The sequence below is a fragment of the Mustelus asterias genome, chromosome 25 (genome assembly GCF_964213995.1).
Source record: "Mustelus asterias chromosome 25, sMusAst1.hap1.1, whole genome shotgun sequence".
Lineage (NCBI taxonomy): Eukaryota > Metazoa > Chordata > Chondrichthyes > Carcharhiniformes > Triakidae > Mustelus > Mustelus asterias.
The window spans coordinates 263,839-284,061 of NC_135825.1; the positions used below are offsets into that span (position 1 = coordinate 263,839).

General features: G+C 45.9%; 1 protein-coding gene across 1 annotated transcript in view; it reads left to right on the forward strand.

The window, feature by feature from the left end:
* The window catches only part of slc6a17 (solute carrier family 6 member 17), a 98,058-nt gene that overhangs the window by 59,839 nt on the left and 17,996 nt on the right, over positions 1 to 20,223 (forward strand). Inside the window, exons 3-6 of the mRNA XM_078241924.1 lie at positions 633 to 814; positions 2,174 to 2,284; positions 3,685 to 3,926; positions 14,866 to 15,058. Of these exons, the coding sequence (XP_078098050.1) occupies positions 633 to 814; positions 2,174 to 2,284; positions 3,685 to 3,926; positions 14,866 to 15,058 (728 nt within the window). The remainder of the gene's footprint in view (positions 1 to 632; positions 815 to 2,173; positions 2,285 to 3,684; positions 3,927 to 14,865; positions 15,059 to 20,223) is intronic.

Here is a 20,223-nt window from a genome sequence, read left to right on the forward strand (position 1 = left end):
GCCTGCACTGTCAACAATCCCACCCAGGTTCTATCCCCTAAGGGGCAATGGCAAAATCAATCTAACCCGCACATCTTTGGACTGTGGGAGGAAACCGGAGCACCCGGAGGAAACCCGCACAGAAACGGGGAGAATGTGCAAACTCCACACAGACAGTGACCCAAGGCTGGAATCGAACCTGGGTCCCTGGTGCTGTGAGGCAGCAGTGCGTCGCCATAAAGCCTTTGACAAGGTCCCACATGGGAGACTGATTGAGAAGGTTAAAGCACTTATAATTCAGGGAAATCTGTCAAGATGGATCAGAAACTGGCTCAGTAATAGGACACAAAGGGTTGTGGTAGAAGCTTGTTTGAGTGACTGGAGGCCGGTGACCAGTGGTGTACCAGAAGGATCAGTACTGGGATCGTTATTGTTTGTATTAACATAAATGATATAGATGAAAATGGGAGGGGGGGAATACATTTGGATGAGCACTTGAAATATCATTACATTGAAGGATATGGGACAAGTGCAGGAAAATGGGATTAGCGCACCTTTAAGTGGTAGTTATTGTCAGTGCAGACTTGATGGGCCAAAGGGCCTTTTCTGCACTGTATGAATTTGTGACTAACTGTGACTGTATCTCACTCCAGTTGTGGAGCCAGAATGTGAAAAAAGTTCGGCTACAACCTACTTCTGGTACAGAGAAACTTTGAATATCGCCAATAACATCAATGAAGGAGGAGGTCTGAACTGGAAGATGACCCTGTGTCTATTTACTGCCTGGTTTCTTGTAGGATTGTGTACAATCAAAGGCATCCAATCATCTGGCAAGGTAAGACCATACTTTGATTTGGAAAGTGTAGGAGGAGTTTTACTCTGTATCTAGCCCGTACTGGACCTGTCCTGGGAGTGTTTGATGGGGACAGTGTAGAGGGAGCTTTACTCTGTATCTAACCCCGTGCTGTACCTGTCCTGGGGGTGTTTGATGGGGACAGTGTAGAGGGAGTTTTACTCTGTATCTAACCCTGTGCTGTACCTGTCCTGGGAGTGTTTGATGGGAAGTTTAACAACACCAGGTTAAAGTTCAACAGGTTTATTTGGTAGCAAAAGCCACACAAGCTTTCGGAGCCTTAAGCTTTTATTTCTGGCTTTTGCTACCAAATAAACCTGTTGGACTTTAACCTGGTGTTGTTAAACTTCTTAGTGTGTTTACCCCAGTCCAACGCCGGCAGCTCCACATCGTGTTTGATGGGGACAGTGTAGAGGGAGCTTTACTCTGTATCGAACCCCGTGCTCTACCTGTCCTGGGAGTGTTTGATGGGGACAGTGTGGAGGGAGTTTTATTCTGTATCTAACCCCGTGCTGTACCTGTCCTGGGAGTGTTTGATGGGGGACAGTGTAGAGGGAGCTTTACTCTGTATCTAACCCCATGCTGTACCTGTCCTGGGAGTGTTTGATGGGGACAGTGTAGAGGGAGCTTTACTCTGTATCTAACCCCGTGCTCTACCTGTCCTGGGAGTGTTTGATGGGGACAGTGTAGAGGGAGCTTTACTCTGTATCTAACCCCATGCTGTACCTGTCCTGGGAGTGTTTGATGGGGACAGTGTAGAGGGAGCTTTACTCTGTATCTAACCCCGTGCTCTACCTGTCCTGGGAGTGTTTGATGGGGACAGTGTGGAGGGAGTTTTATTCTGTATCTAACCCCGTGCTCTACCTGTCCTGGGAGTGTTTGATGGGGGACAGTGTAGAGGGAGCTTTACTCTGTATCTAACCCCATGCTGTACCTGTCCTGGGAGTGTTTGATGGGGACAGTGTAGAGGGAGCTTTACTCTGTATCTAACCCCGTGCTGTACCTGTCCTGGGAGTGTTTGATGGGGACAGTGTCGAGGGAGCTTTACTCTGTATCTAACCCCGTGCTGTACCTGTCCTGGGAGTGTTTGATGGGGACAGTGTCGAGGGAGCTTTACTCTGTATCTAACCCCGTGCTGTACCTGTCCTGGGGGTGTTTGATGGGGACAGTGCAGAGGGAGCTTTACTCTGTATTTTGGAGTCAAATTCTGGAACTGGATGGACTCAGTATTTTGTATTTACTGAAATATATTTTTGTTATGCCTCTGATGGTTGCTCGTGAAGTTAATCGCTTTTGTAGATCTGTAGATCTAATTTCATAGATTTGTTTCACTCTCTTCAGGTGATGTACTTCAGTTCTCTGTTTCCATATGTCGTTCTGATTTGTTTCCTGATTCGAAGTCTTCTCCTCCGAGGCTCGATTGATGGAATTCTTCACATGTTTACTCCGAAGGTACGCTGCCTCTTGCAGTGTTGTCTGTCATCCTCTCTGGGGCATTACTGGGCACAGGGTATAGATGGGTATTGGGGTGTGGGGTGGCACTGGGATAGTGATCAGGTATCTGGGCGTGGGGGTCGACTTTGGGGATGTGGCTGGGAGAGGGGGACGCTGGGGAGTTGTTAAGGGTGAGTGTACTGAGTGGGGGAAGCTGGGGAGTTGTTAAGGGTAGGTGAACTGAGTGGGGGACGCTGGGGGGGTGCCAGAGTGGGTGTGCTGAGTGGGGGACGCTGGGGGGGTGCCAGAGTGGGTGAACTGAGTGGGGGACGCTGGGGGGTGCCAGAGTGGGTGTACTGAGTGGGGGACGCTGGGGGGGTGCCAGAGTGGGTGTACTGAGTGGGGGACGCTGGGGGTGTTGTTGGGGGTGGTTGTACTGAGTGGGGGACGCTGGGGTTTTGTCAGAGGCTGGGGGATGGGCAGTTCTGTTGGAGGTGACAGAAGGGAATTCCTTCCAGTCCATCATTTTGTAAATTTAACTCAGTGCAATTTAAAAAATAACTTTGGGAAATGTGTGTTGCTGAGGTACAGGAGCGTAGAAGCTATCTCACTGGACTAGGATTACTGTGCACAGGGTACGGATGGGTGTTGGGGTGTGGGATGGCACTGGGGGATAGTGATCGGGTGTCTGGGACATGGGGATGACTATGGGGATGTGACTGGGAGGGGGTGGGTGAGGTACAGGAGCATCGAGGCTATGTGACTGGATTAGTAACCCAGAGGACTGGACTGGTAGTCTGGGGATATTGTGTGTAAACTTCAGCATGCCAGTTGTGGGAATTTAAATTCAATTAAATAAATCTGGAATAAAAAGTGAGCTTCACTGATGGTGACCATGACAACCATCATTGATTGTTATAAAAACCCATCTGGTTCACTCATGTCCTTGAGGGAAGGAAATCTGCCGATCTTACCCGGTCTGGCCTACATGTGACTCCAGAGCCACAGCAATATTTTGACTCTTAAATGTCCTCTGAAATGGGCAAGTCACTCAGTTCAAGGGCAATGGGGATGGGCAACAAATGCTGACCTTGCCAGCGATGCCCACATTCCAGGATAGAATTCTTTTTTAAACAAAGATTCTGGTAAAATGCTGCCACCAGGTATCTGGTCACCATGTGGGGTTGTGGGTAAGCACTTTCCCCCATGGGTCAAAGGGCAGGCATTGAGTTCAGGAACACCATGTGATCATCACCCCTTTCTTGCTTTGGCCAGCACTAAAGCCCAAGCTATGATCAGTTAACTCAGCACTGACCCTGCAACCTTTACCCTGGCTGTGACCTTTGCTGTGGCAAGTGAAGCTTGTTTTGACATTAAGCTGCCCATTCTGTACACTGTTGTTTTTATATGTCTAACAGCTGGAGAAGATGATGGATTCGCAGGTATGGAGGGAAGCAGCTACACAAGTCTTCTTTGCCCTCGGTCTAGGGTTTGGCGGAGTCATCGCATTCTCAAGTTACAACAAGAAAGACAACAACTGTCACTTTGACGCAGCTCTTGTCGCTTTCATTAATTTTTTCACCTCTGTCCTGGCGACACTCGTGGTTTTTGCAGTCCTTGGATTCAAAGCTAATGTGATGAATGAGAAATGTGTTATAACGTAAGTTTGTCAGAGCTTTACAGAATAGTTTGTGGTTAGAACAGAATCTAAACCGAACACAGTGGTGATAGCCAGAGTTTTCTGACCTGGTGTGAATCACACATGTGGAACACCTCATTCCCCTTGGCACCTACCAGCGATGTGGGCGTGAGGATGAGACTGGGTGATACACAACTGGGTTTGAGCTCAGCCTGGAGATGGAGCTGTGATGTAAGAATCACAGGGTTACTGCATTGGAACAGCAGAAACCCAGCTGGGATCATTGGGAATTCCAAATGTTTGCTGATGCAGCAAGTGCTCAGATTGGCTGAGATTCAGAAGCGAGTGTGTGTCGCACTATACGGGGCACAATACAGCCCGAGTTTCTCTCGATGCTACATGTGACCACTTTATTGCATTTCCTTTGAGGTTATTGGTAACTTTAATACAGTTGCTGCAAAGAATAAATCTTTGCAAACGGTTGATGCCAGAGATAAACAAAAAAGGAGTTGGATTTCTTGACCGTGGTGAGATGTTGGGCAGGTTCAGACATTAGCAGCCAGTGAGGGATGGGCTCTTTGTGTCCAACAGTATCACGGTACTCTGTGTTCAGGAACCTTCCATTTAGAAACACACAAACTAGGAGCAGGAGTAGGCCATTTAGCTCTTCAAGCCTGCTCTGCCATTCAGTATGAACATGGCTGTTCCGCGATCTCAATGCCATATTTTTGCTTTCTCCTCATATCCCTTGATGCCATTAAAATCTAAAAAATCTTTCTTGAGTGTATTCAGTGTCTTGTCCTCCACGCGCTCTGTGGTGGAGAATTCCATAAATTCATTATCGTTTGAATGAAGAAATTTTCCCTAATTTCATTCCTAAAGGGTCTGCCCCGTATCCTGAGACTGTGTTCCCGGTTCTAGATCTTCCAGCCAGGGAAGACATCCTCGCTGCATCTAGTCTGTCCAGCCCTGTTAGAATTTTATACATTTCAATCAGATCTCCTCTCATCCTTATAAACTCTAGTGAATACTGGCCCAATCGAATCAATCTCTCCTCATAGGACAGTCCCGCCAACCCCGGTATCAGTCTTGTGAACCTTAGCTGCATTTGGTCTGTGGCAAGTACATCCTTCCTTATGTAGGGAGACCAAAACTGCACAAAATACTCCAGGTGTGATCTCACCAAGGCTCTGTGAGATCACACCTGGATCTATCTCTACTTCTGAACTCAAATCCTCTTCCAATGAAACATAGAAACCGTAGAGTGCAGAATGAGGTCATTCGGCCCATCAAGTCTGCACTGACAACAATCCCACCCAAGCCCTATCCTCCAATTCCACATATTTACCCCGCTAATCCCCCTAATTTACGCATCCTGGGACACTAAGGGGCAATTTAGCCTGGCCAATGCACCTTACCCCCACATCTTTGCAGTGTGGGAGGAAACCAGAGCACCCAGAGGAAACCCACACAGACACGGGGAGAACGTGCAAACTCCACACAGACAGTGACCCAAGACGGGAATCGAACCCGGGTACCTGGAGTGTGAGGCGGCAGTGCTAACCACCGTGCCACCGTGCCGCCCATAAAAACCAACATACCATTTTCCTCCCTCATTGTTTGCTGCACCTGCCTGCCCACTTTCATTGAGTGGCGTACAAGGACACCCAGATCCGTTTGTACATCCACACTTCCCAATATATCACCATTTAAATAATATTCTTCCTTTCTGATTTTCACACCAAAGTTCACGTTTAGCCACGCTGTACTGCATCTGTCATGTGTTTGCCCACTCACTCAACTTGTCTAAATCACCATGAAGCCTTCTTGCATCCTCCTCACAATTTATAATTCTGCCCATTTTGTATTGTTAGCAAACTTGGAAATGTTATATTTTAGTTACCTCATTCATTGATATGATGTTGTGCACAGCAGGAGCCGCAGCACTGATCCTTGCCATACCCCACTAATCCTGGACTGCCACTCGGAAAAAGGCCCATTGGTTTCCTGTCTGTCAACCAGTTTTCGATCCATGCCAATCCATTTTTCCCATTCCATGTGCTTAATTTTGCCCATTAATCTCTAATGAGATACTTTATAAAAATCCTTCTGCAAGTCTAAAAACAACACACACACTGGTTCTCCCTTATCTATTCTACTAGTTACATTGTTTACAATTTACATAGATGATTTGGAGTTGGGGACCAAGTGTACAAAGAACAAAGAAAATTACAGCACAGGAACAGGCCCTTCGGCCCTCCAAGCCTGCACCGACCATGCTACCCAACTTAACTAAAACCCCCTACGCTTCCGGGGACCATATCCCTCTATTCCCATCTCATTCATAGAACCATAGAACATTACAGCACAGAAACAGGCCTTTTGGCCCTTCTTGTCTGTGCCGAACCATTTTTCTGCCGAGTCCCACTGACCTGCACGTGGACCATATCCCTCCACACCCCTCTCATCCATGTACCTGTCCAAGTTTTTCTTAAATGTTAAAAGTGAGTCTGCATTCACCACTTCATCTGGCAGCTCATTCCACACTCCCACCACTCTCTGTGTGAAGAAGCCCCCCCTAATATTCCCTTTGTGTATGGAGTCAGTAGAGATAGGCGAGGTGATGAATGAATACTTTTCTTCAGTGTTCACCAAGGAGAGGGGCCATGTTTTTGAGGAAGAGAAGGTGTTACAGGCTAATAGGCTGGAGGAAATAGTTGTTCGGAGGGAGGATGTACTGGCAGTTTTGAATAAACTGAAGGTCAATAAGTCCCCTGGGCCTGATGAAATATATCCTAGGATTCTTTGGGAGGCAAGGGATGAGATTGCAGAACCTTTGGCTTTGATCTTTGGGTCCTCACTGTCCACGGGGATGGTGCCAGAGGACTGGAGAGTGGCGAATGTTGTTCCTCTGTTTAAGAAAGGGAATAGAAATGACCCTGGTAATTATAGACCGGTTAGTCTTACTTCGGTGGTTGGTAAATTGATGGAAAAGGTCCTTAGGGATGGGATTTACAACCATTTAGAAAGATGCGGATTAATCCGGGATAGTCAGCACAGATTCGTGAAGGGCAAGTCATGCCTCATAAATTTGATTGAATTTTTTGAGGAGGTAACTAAGTGTGTTGATGAAGGTAGGGCAGTTGATGTCATATACATGGATTTTAGTAAGGCGTTTGATAAGGTCCCCCATGGTCGGCTTATGATGAAAGTAAGGAGGTGTGGGATAGAGGGAAAGTTGGCCGATTGGATAGGTAACTGGCTATCTGATCGAAGACAGAGGGTGGTGGTGGATGGAAAATTTTCGGACTGGAGGCAGGTTGCTAGCGGAGTGCCACAGGGATCAGTGCTTGGTCCTCTGCTCTTTGTGATTTTTATTAATGACTTAGAGGAGGGGACTGACGGGTGGATCAGTAAATTTGCTGATGACACCAAGATTGGTGTAGTAGTGGATGAGGTGGAGGGCTGTTGTAGGCTGCAAAGAGACATAGATAGGATGCAAAGCTGGGCTGAAAAATGGCAAATGGAGTTTAACCCTGATAAATGTGAGGTGATTCATTTTGGTAGGACTAATTTAAATGTGGATTACAGGGTCAAAGGTAGGGTTCTGAAGACTGTGGAGGAACAGAGAGATCTTGGGGTCCATATCCACAGATCTCTAAAGGTTGCCACTCAAGTGGATAGAGCTGTGAAGAAGGCCTATAGTGTGTTAGCTTTTATTAACAGGGGGTTGGAGTTTAAGAGCTGTGGGGTTATGCTGCAACTGTACAGGACCTTGGTGAGACCACATTTGGAATATTGTGTGCAGTTCTGGTCACCTCACTATTAGAAGGATGTGGAAGCGTTGGAAAGAGTGCAGAGGAGATTTACCAGGATGCTGCCTGGTTTGGAGGGTAGGTCTTATGAGGAAAGATTGAGGGAGCTCGGGCTGTTCTCTCTGGAGCGGAGGAGGCTGAGGGGAGACTTAATAGAGGTTTATAAAATGAAGGGGATAGATAGAGTGAACGTTCAAAGACTATTTCCTCGGGTGGAAGGAGCGATTACAAGGGGGCATAACTATAGGGTTCGTGGTGGGAGATACAGGAAGGATATCAGAGGTAGGTTCTTTACGCAGAGAGTGGTTGGGGTGTGGAATGGACTGCCTGCAGTGATAGTGGAGTCAGACACTTTAGGAACATTTAAGCGGTTATCGGATAGGCACATGGAGCACACCAGGATGATAGGGAGTGGGATAGCTTGATCCTGGTTTCAGATAAAGCTCGGCATAATATCGTGGGCCGAAGGGCCTGTTCTGTGCTGTACTGTTCTATGCTCTATGTTCTTTAAACTTTTCTCCCTTCACCCTGAACCCATGTCCCCTAGTTTTTTTCTCTCCCAGCCTCAGTGGAAAAAGCCTGCTTCCATTCACTCTATCTATACCCATCATAATTTTATACACCTCTATCAAATCTCCCCTCATTCTTCTACGCTGCAGGGAATAAAGTCCTAACCTATTCAACCTTTCCCTGTAACTCAGTTTCTCAAGTCCCGGCAACATCCTTGTAAACCTTCTCTGCACTCTTTCAACCTTATTAATATCCTTCCTGTAATTAGGTGACCAAAACTGCACACAATACTCTAAATTCGGCCTCACCAATGTCTTATACAGCCTCACCATAACATTCCAACTCTTATCCTCAATACTTTAATTTATAAAGGCCAATGTACCAAAAGCACTCTTTACGACCCTATCTACCTGTGACGCCACTTTTAGGGAATTATGTATCTGTATTCCCAGATCCCTCTGTTCTACTGCACTCTTCAGTGTCCTACCATTTACCTTGTATGTTCTACCTTGGTTTGTCCTTCAAAAGTGCAATACCTCACACTTGTCTGCATTAAACTCCATCTGCCATTTTTCAGCCCATTTTTCTAGTTGGTCCAAATCCCTCTGCAAGCTTTGAAAACCTTCCTCACTGTCCACTACACCTCCAATCTTTGTATCATCAGCAAATTTGCTCATCCAATTTACCACATTATCATCCAGATCATTGATATAGATGACAAACAACAATGGACCCAGCACTGATCCCTGTGGCACACCACTAGTCACAGGCCTCCACTCAGAGAAGCAATCCTCCACTACCACTCTCTGGCTTCTTCCATTGAGCCAATGTCTAATCCAATTTACTACCTCTCCATGTATACCTCGCGACTGAACCTTCCTAACTAACCTCCCATGCGGGACCTTGTCAAAGGCCTTACTGAAGTCCATGTAGACAACATCCACTGCCTTCCCTTCATCCACTTTCCTGGCAACCTCCTCGGAAAACTCTAATAGTTTGGTTAAACATGACCTACCACGCACAAAGCCATGTTGACTCTCCCTAATAAGTCCCTGTCTATCAAAAATATTTGTAGATCCTATCTCTTAGTACTCCTTCCAATAATTTACCTACTACTGACATCAAACTTACTGGCCTATAATTTCCCGCATTACTTTTTGAGCCTTTTTTAAACAACGGAGCAACATGAGCTATCCTCCAGTCATCCAGCACCTCACCCGTGGATACCGACATTTTAAATATATCTGCCAGGGCCCCTGCAATTTCAACACTAGTCTCCTTCAAGGTCCGAGGGAATACCCTGTCTGGTCCTTGGGATGTATCTACTCTGATTTGCCTCAAGACAGCAAGCAACTCCTCCCCTTTAATCTTAATAGGTTCCATGACCTCCCTACTTGTTTGCCTTATTTCCATAGACTCTGTGCCAGTTTCCTTAGTAAATACGGATGCCAAAAACCCATTTAATATCTCCTCCATTTCTTTTGGTTCCATACATAGCCGACCACTCTGATCTTCAAGAGGACCAATTTTATCCCTTACTATCCTTTTGTTCTTAACATACCTGTAGAAGCTCTTAGGATTATCCTTCACCTTGTCTGCCAAAGCAACCTCATGTCTTCTTTTAGCCCTCCTGATTTCTTTCTTAAGTAGTTTCTTGCACTTTTTATGCTCCTGAAGCATCTTATTTGCTCCCTGTTGCCTATACATGTCATACATCTCTCTCTTCTTCTTTATCAGAGTTCCAATATCCCTCAAGAACAAAGGTTCCTTATTCTTATTCACTTTGCCTTTAATCCTGACAGGAACATACAAACTCTCAAAATTTCTCCTTTGAAAGCCTCCCACTTACCATTCACATCCTTGCCAGAGAACAGCCTGTCCCGATCCACGCTTTTTAGATCCTTTCTCATTTCTTCAAATTTGGCCTTTTTCCAGTTCAGAACCTCAACCCGAGGACCAGATCTATCTTTATCCATGATCAAGTTGAAACTAAGTTGTCTCCCTGACTTCCCACATCCTGCAAGAGAAGCATTCCAACATCCTGCCTGGCATTCTTTCTACTCTGAAGAAACAAAAACAACTTACCGGAGCCTACCCTCGCTTCTGCCTGTTCACGCCGAAGCCTGTTTGAGCCAAAGCCGTCCCACTCTGCTCCCTCTCACTCCACCGCCCGCTCACAATGCTGCCCGCTGGATAGAGCGGCCTGCTTTTTAAACCTACCGCGCGCTACTGGCTGACGTCAGGCGCCTGTGCAGTCTCGCGTTCCACTCGCTGCCTCCCTTGCTCTGACTCAAAAAATTCACTGGGGCCGACTTCCGGTTTTACACTCCCGGCTGCCTTAGAGAAAAAAAAACTCCGAAAAAAAGAGTAAGTTAAAAATACCTCTTATCTACTATCTCTCTCTCTTCATGTACTTGTCAAGACGCCCCTTAAAAGTCACTACCGTATCCGCTTCCACTACCTCCGCTGGCAACGAGTTCCAGGCACCCACCACTCTCTGTGTAAAAAATCTGCCAAATACATCTCTTTTAAAACTTGCCCCTCGCACCTTAAACCTATGCCCCCTAGTAATTGACTCTTCCACCCTGGGAAAAAGCTTCTGACTATTCACTCTGTCCATGCCTCTCATAATCTTGTAGACTTCTATCAGGTCTCCCCTCAAACTCCGTCGCTCCAGAGAGAACAAACCAAGTTTCTCCAACCTCTCCTCATAGCTAATGCCCTCCATACCAGGCACCCTCTCCAAAACCTTCACATCCTTTTGGTAGTGTGGCGACCAGAATTGAACACTAGATTCCAAGTGCGGCCTAACTAAGGTTCTATAAAGCTGCAACATGACTTGTCAATTTTTAAACTCAATACCCCGGCCGATGAAGGCAAGCATGCTGTATGCCTTCTTGACTACCTTCTCCACCTGCATTGCCACTTTCAGTGACTTGTGTACCTGTACACCCAGATCCCTCTGCCTGTCAATATTCTTAAGGGTTTTGCCATTTACTGTATATTTCCTATCTGTATTAGACCTTCCAAATTGCATTACCTCACATTTGTCCGGATTAAACTCCATCTGCCATCTCTCCGTCCATGTCTCCAACTGATTTATATTCTGCTGTATCTTCTGATGGTCCTCATCTCTATCCGCAAATCCACCAACCTTTGTGTCGTCCGCAAACTTACTAATCAATCCAGTTACATTTTCCTTCAAATCATTTATATATATTACAAACAGCAAAGGTCCCAGCACTAATCCCTGAGGAACACCACTTGTCACAGCCCTCCATTCAGAAACGCACCCTTCCACTGCTACCCTCTGTCTTCTTTGACCGATGTGGAGATGCCGGCGTTGGACTGGGGTAAACACAGTAAGAAGTTTAACAACACCAGGTTAAAGTCCAACAGGTTTATTTGGTAGCAAAAGCCACACAAGCTTTCGAAGCTCTGTGTCAGTTTTGTATCCACCATGCCAGCTCACCTCTGATCCCATGAGACTTCACCTTCTGCACCAGTCTGCCATGACGGACCTTGTCAAAGGCCTTACTGGAGTCCATGTAGACAACATCCACTGCCCTACCCTCATCAATCATTTTCGTCACTTCCTCAAAAAACTCGATCAAGTTCGTGAGACACGACCTCCCCTTCACAAAACCATGTTGCCTCTCACTAATACGTCCACTTATTTCCAAGTGGGAATAAATCCTGTCTCGAAGAATCCTCTCCAATAATTTCCCTACCACTGATGTAAGGCTCACCGGCCTGTAATTACCTGGATTATTCTTGCTACCCTTCTTAAACAAAGGAACAACATTGGTTCTTCTCCAATCCTCTGGGACCTCCCCTGTAGCCAGTGAGAATGCAAAGATGTGTCAAAATTCGCAGATGACACTAAGATGGGTGGAAGCGCAAAGTGTGCAGAGGACGCTGAAAGTCTGCAATGGGATGTAGATAATCTGAGTGAGTGGGCGAGGGTCTGGCAGATGGAGTACAATGTTGGTAAATGTGAGGTCATCCATTTTGGTAAACCGTACAGTAACCAATCAAATCCATTTGATTGAAGATTCCTCATTGCTTTACTTGCCGTCGGTTTGTAAACGTGGCCACAGTTTAAATCTTCCTGTTATATTATTAAAGTTCCACGTGTCTCAGTACAACGTGCAACATTGTGAAGTTTCTTCAACTAATCCCATCTCAGAACTTGTACTCATTCCCACTACTTTCAACGTTTCAGAGCTCAAAACCAGAAACCAATCGGATCCCAGCAATGGTTATGTTTAGTTAGAAGATAAGAGCCCATGGAGTCGGGATAATATATTAGCATGAATAGATGATTGGATAACAGACAGGCGGTAGAGAGTGGGCATAAACGGGGCATTTTCAAGTCAGCAGGCAGTGAATAATGGAATGCTGCAAGGATCAGTGCTGGGACCTCAGCTGTTTACAATCTCTATCAGCGACTTAGACACAGAAACAGAGAGTGATGTGTTTATATTTGCTGATGATACCAAGCTAGGTGGGAAGATAAACTGTGGGGAGGACACAGAGGGGCTGCAGAGAGAAATGGACAGGCTAAGAGCGTGGGTAAAAAGATGGCAGATGGAGTATAATATATGAAGTGTGAAGTTATTCACTTTGCTTGTAAGAATAGAAAAGAAAAACATTTTAAAAGGTGAGAAACTTGTAAGTGTTGATGTTCAAAGGGACTTGGATGTGTTCATAAAAAGCATGCAGAAAATTAGCAAGTGTAGCAAGCAATTAGGAAGGGAAACAACATGTTGACCTTTATTGTATTGGAGGAGGTACAACAAAGGTTCATTGAATTGGTTCCTTGGATGATAGGGTTGCCCTATGATGAGAGGTTTAGCAAATTGGGTCTATTTTCCATGGAGGTCAGAAGAAGGGGAGGAGGAGGGTGGATACAGAGAGATGTGCTTCAGTGGTCAGGGAATCTAAAACACGGCGGCACAGTCTCAGGATAATACCAGGATTGGGAAGGTTGTCTCATGAGGAAAGTTGGAGAGGTTAGGTTTATATCCACTAAAGTTCACAACCTTTAAAACCCTGAGGGATATTGACAGGGTGGATGTGGAGAGGATGTTTCCTCTTGTGAGAGAATCTAGAACTGGGAGTCACTGTTTAAAAATAAGAGGTCACTCATTTAGAAACATAGAAGATAGGAGCAGGAGGAGGCCATTTGGCCCTTCAAACCTGTTCTGCCATTCATCACAATCATGGCTGATCATCCAACTCAATAGCCTAATCCTGCTTTCTCCCCATAATCTTAGATCTCATTTGCTCCGAGTGCTATATCCAGCCGTCTTTTGAATACATTCAATGTTTTGGTATCAACTACTTCCTGTGGTAATGAATTCTACAGGCTCACCACTCTTTGGGTGAAGAAATGTCTCCTCACCTCCGTCTTAAATGGTCTATCCTGAATCCTCAGACTGTGACCCCTGGTTCTGGACTCCCTCACCATCGGGAATATCCTCTCTGCATCTACCCTGTCTAGTCCTGTTAGAGATTTATATTTAAGAAGGAGATGAGGCGAGTTTGTTTTCTGAGTGTGCTGAATCTCAGGAACTCTTTTTGTAAAAGGCAATGGAAGCAGAGTCTTTGAATATTAGATTATTGATAAACAAAGGGGTGAAAGGTTATCGGGGGTGGCAGGAATGTGCAGTTGAGGTTACAATCAGCCATGATCCTATTGAATGGCAGAGCAGGCTCGATGGGCCAAGTGGCCTACTCCTGCTCCGAATTTGTATCTTTGTATAGCATCGGGGGTGGTTATTAGATTGAGACAAGGGGAAATTACTTCACTCAAAGAGTTGTGAATGTTTGGAATTCTCTATCCCAAAGGTACAAGTCCTGGAAAATGGAAATAGTGTGACTTTAGTGGTGGTTATTGTCGGTGTAGACTCAATGTGCTGAAGGGCCTTTCCTGTACTGTACAATCCTGACTGAGTGGATGCCTCATCGTTGAATGCATTCCAGGCTGAGATCAGTGGATTTTTGGTCTCAGGGAATTAAGGAATTTGGGGAACAGGCAGGAAGTAGAATTGAAACCTAAGATCGTATTGATTACAGTACAAGCTTTACAATCGTTTGGTCCACTCCTGCTCCTACTTCTTGTGTTACATACAAATGTACGAATTAGAAGCAGGAATAGGCTATTCAGCCTTGAGCCTGCTCCACTATTCAATAAGATCATGGCTGATCTGATAGTGGCTTCAACCCCACATTCCCACTACCCCAAAACCCTTTGACTTTCATAATCAATCTTCCTCTCCCTTAAAAATAATCATTGACCCTGCTTCCGCTGCCCTCTGCGGAAGAGAGTTCCAAAGGTTCCTGACCCTCTGAGAGAAAATATTTCTCATCGCCATCTTAAAATGGAGATTCCTTGTTTTAAATTGTGTTCCGTGTTCTTGGCTAAAGGAGCAATGAGCTCTGATTGGTTGCACTGAGGGGATGTGTTTTTGGAGTGTTATGTTATGAAATTGATTCTCTTGCGGTTGAATCTCTCATTGAGTGTTGAGAATGGGATTTGGACCATACACTTCACCAAGCTCGGCACTGCCCTGTGTTTGACGCCACAAGATATGGTTTGGATCTTTCTTTCTCCATTTTTCCATTAACAGAAATTCTGAAAAGATTATCGGATACCTGAATTCCAAGGTCCTGAGCCATGATCTGATTCCACCACACATCAACTTCTCGCACCTCACAGCCTCTGATTACTCCGAGATGTACAGTGTCATTAAGACAGTGAAGGAAGATCATTTCAGTGAACTTGGGCTGGACACATGTCAACTGGAGGATGAGCTGAATAAGGTGAGTGCCCAGGCAGCCATGAGGGGAATGGTGAAATAATGAGGTAATTGAGGATGGGGTAAAGATGAAGAATGAAATATTTTGCTATTGGTATTTTAAATGTTTTTAATTTGTCTGGTTGGAGGGGTTAAGATTAATTGTGATTTGTATAAAATCCTGTTGTTTCACCAATATCTGGATCTGAGTGCGATTGCGGGCAATGTCTTGAGATGGATAGAAAGCTGGTTAGCAGATAGGAAGCAAAGAGTTGGCATAAATGACTCTTTTTCCAATTGGCAGGCAGTGAAAAGTGATGTTCCACAAGGATCTGAGCTAGGACCCCAACTGTTCACATTATATATTAATGATCAGGAAGAGGGAACTGAATGTATTATCTCTAAATTTGCAGATGATACAAAGTGGGGTCCACTGGTGGGGGGTTGGCTGGAGATCGGGGGCAGCCAGGAAGGGATGGAGGGGTTTGGGGCTGGCCCATGATTGGTTGGGGGGTTGAGGGAACAGCACTGTGGGAGTCCCAGGCTGACCAGTCATCGAGTTGGTCAGTAAACCAGAGACTGACAGTTTGGGGCCACTGCACACGTGCACTGACCCGCTGGTTTCAGCCTCCCGGGTTTGAATAGGCCCCACCGCCTGAAATCTAATGATATTCACGCTGGTGTGAGAGACTCTTCAGAGTGTGAGAGATTCACTTATCTCCCACTAAAAAAAACAGCCCGAATTACTCCAGTTTTCCCACAAGTTCGACATTCAGAATCTTTTTGGGAGAATCGCCCCCAATATTCTGAAAGAGAAATCATGTTTAACCAATTTAATGGAGTTCTTTGAGGAAGTAGCAGGTGTTGTGGATGAACATAGAACATAGAAAAACTACAGCACAAACAGGCCCTTCGGCCCACAAGTTGCGCCGGTCATGTCCCTACCTACCTAGGCCTATACATAGGCTTACCTATAACCCTCAATCCTATTAAGACCCATGTACTCATCCAGAAGGCTCTTAAAAGACCCTATCGAGTTTGCCACCACCACCATTGACGGCAGCCGATCCCACTCACCCACCACCCTCTGAGTGAAAAACTTACCCCTGACATCTCCTCTGCACCTACTCCCCAGCACCTTAAACCTGTGTCCTCTCGTAGCAGCCATTTCAGCCCTGGGAAAAAGCCTCCGAGAATCCACCCGATCTATACCTCTCAACATCTTGTACACCTCTATCAGGTCACCTCTCATCCTTCGTCTCTCCAAGGGGAAAAGACCGAGCTCCCTCAACCTATCCTCATAAGGCATGCCACCCAATCCAGGCAACATCCTTGTAAATCTTCTCTGCACCCTTTCAATAATTTCCACATCCTTCCTGTAATGAGGCGACCAGAACTGAGCACAGTACTCTAAGTGGGGTCTGACGAGGGTCTTATATAGCTGCATCATTATCTCCCGACTCCTAAACTCAATCCCTCGATTGATGAAGGCCAGCACACCACACGCCTTCTCAACCACCTCCTCAACCTGCGAGGTCAATTTAAGAGTCCTATGGACCCGGATCCCAAGGTCCTTCTGATCCTCTACACTCCTTCATCCCATTTGACCTGCCAAAATGGACCACTACACATTTATCCGGGTTAAAGTCCATCTGCCACTTCTCCGCCTAGTCTTGCATCCTATCTATGTCATGCTGCAGCTTCTGACATCCCTCCAAACTATCCACAACACCACCAACCTTTGTGTCATTGGCAAACTTACCAACCCATCCCTCCACTTCCTCATCCAGGTAATTTATGAAAATGACAAACAGCAAGGGTCCCAGAACAGATCCCTGGGCACACCACTGGTGACCGACCTCCATTCAGAAAAAGACCCATCTACAACCACTCTCTGCCTTCTGCAGGCAAGCCAGTTCTGGATCCACAAGGCAACAGCCCCTTGGATCCCATGCCCTCTCACTTTCTCGAGAAGTCTTGCATGGGGGACCTTATCGAACGCCTTGCTGAAGTCCATGTAAACTACATCTACCGCTTTTCCTTTGTCAACATGTTGAGTCACATTTTCAAAGAACTCCACCAGGCTTGTAAGGCATGGTTTGCCTTTGACAAAGCTGTGCTGACTACCTTTGAGCATACTAAACTTCTCTAAATGTTCATAAATCCTGTCCCTCAGGATCTTCTCCATCAACTTACCAACCACTGAGGTTAGACTCACCGGTCGGTAATTTCCTGGGCCATCCCTATTCCCTTTCTTGAATATAGGAACCACATCCGCAATCCTCTAATCCTCTGGAACCTCTCCCGTCTCCAACGACGACGCAAAGATCATCGCCAGAGGCTGGATGTGCTGTACTTAAATTTCCAAAAGGATAAGCTGCCACATCGGTTATAAAAGCTCATGTTGTAGAGGTAATATATTGGCACGGATAGAAGATTAGTGAATAGGAAGCAGAGAGTAGACATCAGAGGGTCTTTTTCAGGTTGCAGGATGTGCCACAGGGATCAGTGCTGGGAACTCAAACTTTGGCAGTTTATATAAATGGCTTAAACGATGGGATGGATGGGATAGTTTCCAAGTTTGCTGATGACACAAAGATAGGTCGGAAAGTAAATTGTGAAAAGAAGATAAGGAGGCTATGAAAATATCTAGATAGGTTCAGTGAGTGGACAAAGATTCAACAAATGGAATACAATGTGGACAAATGTGAAATTGTCCATTTTGGCAGGAAAAATAAAAGATAAGCTAATACCTAATGGTGAAAGAATGCAGAGGGATCTGGGTGTCTTAGTGCTTAGTGCATGGTGTACTGCAAGCATCTGTTTTGGGGCCACTGCTGCTATAAATGACCTGGATGAGAGCGTAGAAGGATGGGTTAGTAAATTTGCAGATGCCACAAAAGTCGGTGGAGTTGTGGACAGTGCGGAAGGTTGTTGCAAGTTACAGAGGGACATAGATAAGCTGCAGAGCTGGGCTGAGAGGTGGCAAATGGAGTTTAATGCGGAAAAGTGTGAGGTGATTCACTTTGCATTTAGTAACAGGATTACAGAGTACTGGGCTAATGGTAAGATACTTGGTAGCGTGGATGAGCAGTGAAATCTCGGTGTCCATGTGCATAGATCCCTGAAAGTTGGCACCCAGGTTGATAGGGTTGTTAAGAAGGCGTATGGTGTGTTAGCTTTTATTGGTAGAGGGATTGAGTTTCGGAGCCATGAGGTCATGTTGCAGCTGTACAAAACTCTGGTGCGGCCGCACTTGGAGTATTGCGTACAGTTCTGGTCGCTGCATTATAGGAAGGATGTGGAAGCATTGGAAAGGGTGCAGAGGAGATCTACCAGGATGTTGCCTGGTATGGTGGGAAGGTCTTATGAGGAAAGGCAGAGGGACTTGAGGTTGTTTTCGTTAGGGAGAAGAAGGTTAAGAGGTGACTTAATCGAGGCATACAAGATGATCAGAGGATTAGATAGGGCGGACAGTGAGAGCCTTTTTCCTCGGATGGTGATAGCTAGCACGAGGGGACATAGCTTTAAATTGAGGGATGATAGATATAGGACAGATGTCAGAGGTAGGTTCTTTACTCAGAGAGTAGTAAGGGCGTGGAATGCCCTGCCTGCAGCAGTAGTGGGCTCGAAAACATTAAGGGCATTTAAATGGTAATTGGATAAACATTTGGATGATATTGGAATAGTGTAGATTAGATGGGCTTTAGATTGGTTTCACAGGTCGGCGCAACATCGAGGGCCAAAGGGCCTGTACTGCGCTGTAATGTTCTATGTTCTAATAAAAGGGGAGGGGAATTGAATAGAAATGTAGGGAGGGTTATATTTCAGTTATAGAACAAAGAACAATACAGCACAGGAACAGGCCCTTCGGCCCTCCAAGCCCGTGCCGCTCCCTGGTCCAAACTAGACCATTCTTTTGTATCCCTCCATTCCCACTCCGTTCATATGGCTGTCTAGATAAGTCTTAAACGTTCCCAGTGTGTCCGCCTCCACCACCTTGCCTGGCAGCGCATTCCAGGCCCCCACCACCCTCTGTAAAATATGTCCGTCTGATATCTGTGTTAAACCTCCCCCCCTTCACCTTGAACCTATGACCCTTCGTGAACGTCACCACCGACCTGGGGAAAAGCTTCCCACCGTTCACCCTATCTATGCCTTTCATAATTATATACACCTCTATTAAGTCTCCCCTCATCCTCCGTCTTTCCAGGGAGAACAACCCCAGTTTACCCAATCTCCCTTCATAACTAAGCCCCTCCATACCAGGTAACATCCTGGTAAACCTCCTCTGTACTCTCTCCAAAGCCTCCACGTCCTTCTGGTAGTGTGGCGACCAGAACTGGACGCAGTATTCCAGATGCGGCCGAACCAACGTTCTATACATCTGCAAATCAGACCCCAACTTTTATACTCTATGCCCCGTCCTATAAAGGCAAGCATGCCATATGCCTTCTTCACCACCTTCTCCACCTGTGACGTCACTTTCAAGGATCTGTGGACTTGCACACCCAGGTCCCTCTGCGTATCTACACCCTTTATGGTTCTGCCATTTATCATATAGCTCCTCCCTACATTATTTCTACCAAAATGCATCACTTCGCATTTATCAGGATTGAACTCCATCTGCCATTTCTTTGCCCAAATTTCCAGCCTATCTATATCCTTCTGTAGCTTCTGACAATGCTCCTCACTATCTGCAAGTCCTGCCAATTTTGTGTCGTCCGCAAACTTACTGACCACCCCAGTTACACCTTCTTCCAGATCATTTATATAAATCACAAACAGCAGAGGTCCCAATACAGAGCCCTGCGGAATACCACTAGTCACAGGCCTCCAGCCGGAAAAAGACCCTTCCACTACCACCCTCTGTCTTCTGTGACCAAGCCAGTTCTCCACCCATCTAGCCACCTCCCCCTTTATCCCATGAGATCCAACCTTTTTCACCAGCCTACCATGAGGGACTTTGTCAAACGCTTTACTAAAGTCCATATAGACGACATCCACGGCCCTTCCCTCGTCAACCATTTTGGTCACTCCTTCAAAAAACTCCACCAGGTTAGTGAGGCATGACCTCCCTCTCACAAAACCATGCTGACTATCGTTAATGAGTTTATTCCTTTCTAAATGCGCATACATCCTATCTCTAAGAATCTTCTCCAACAACTTCCCCACCACGGACGTCAAGCT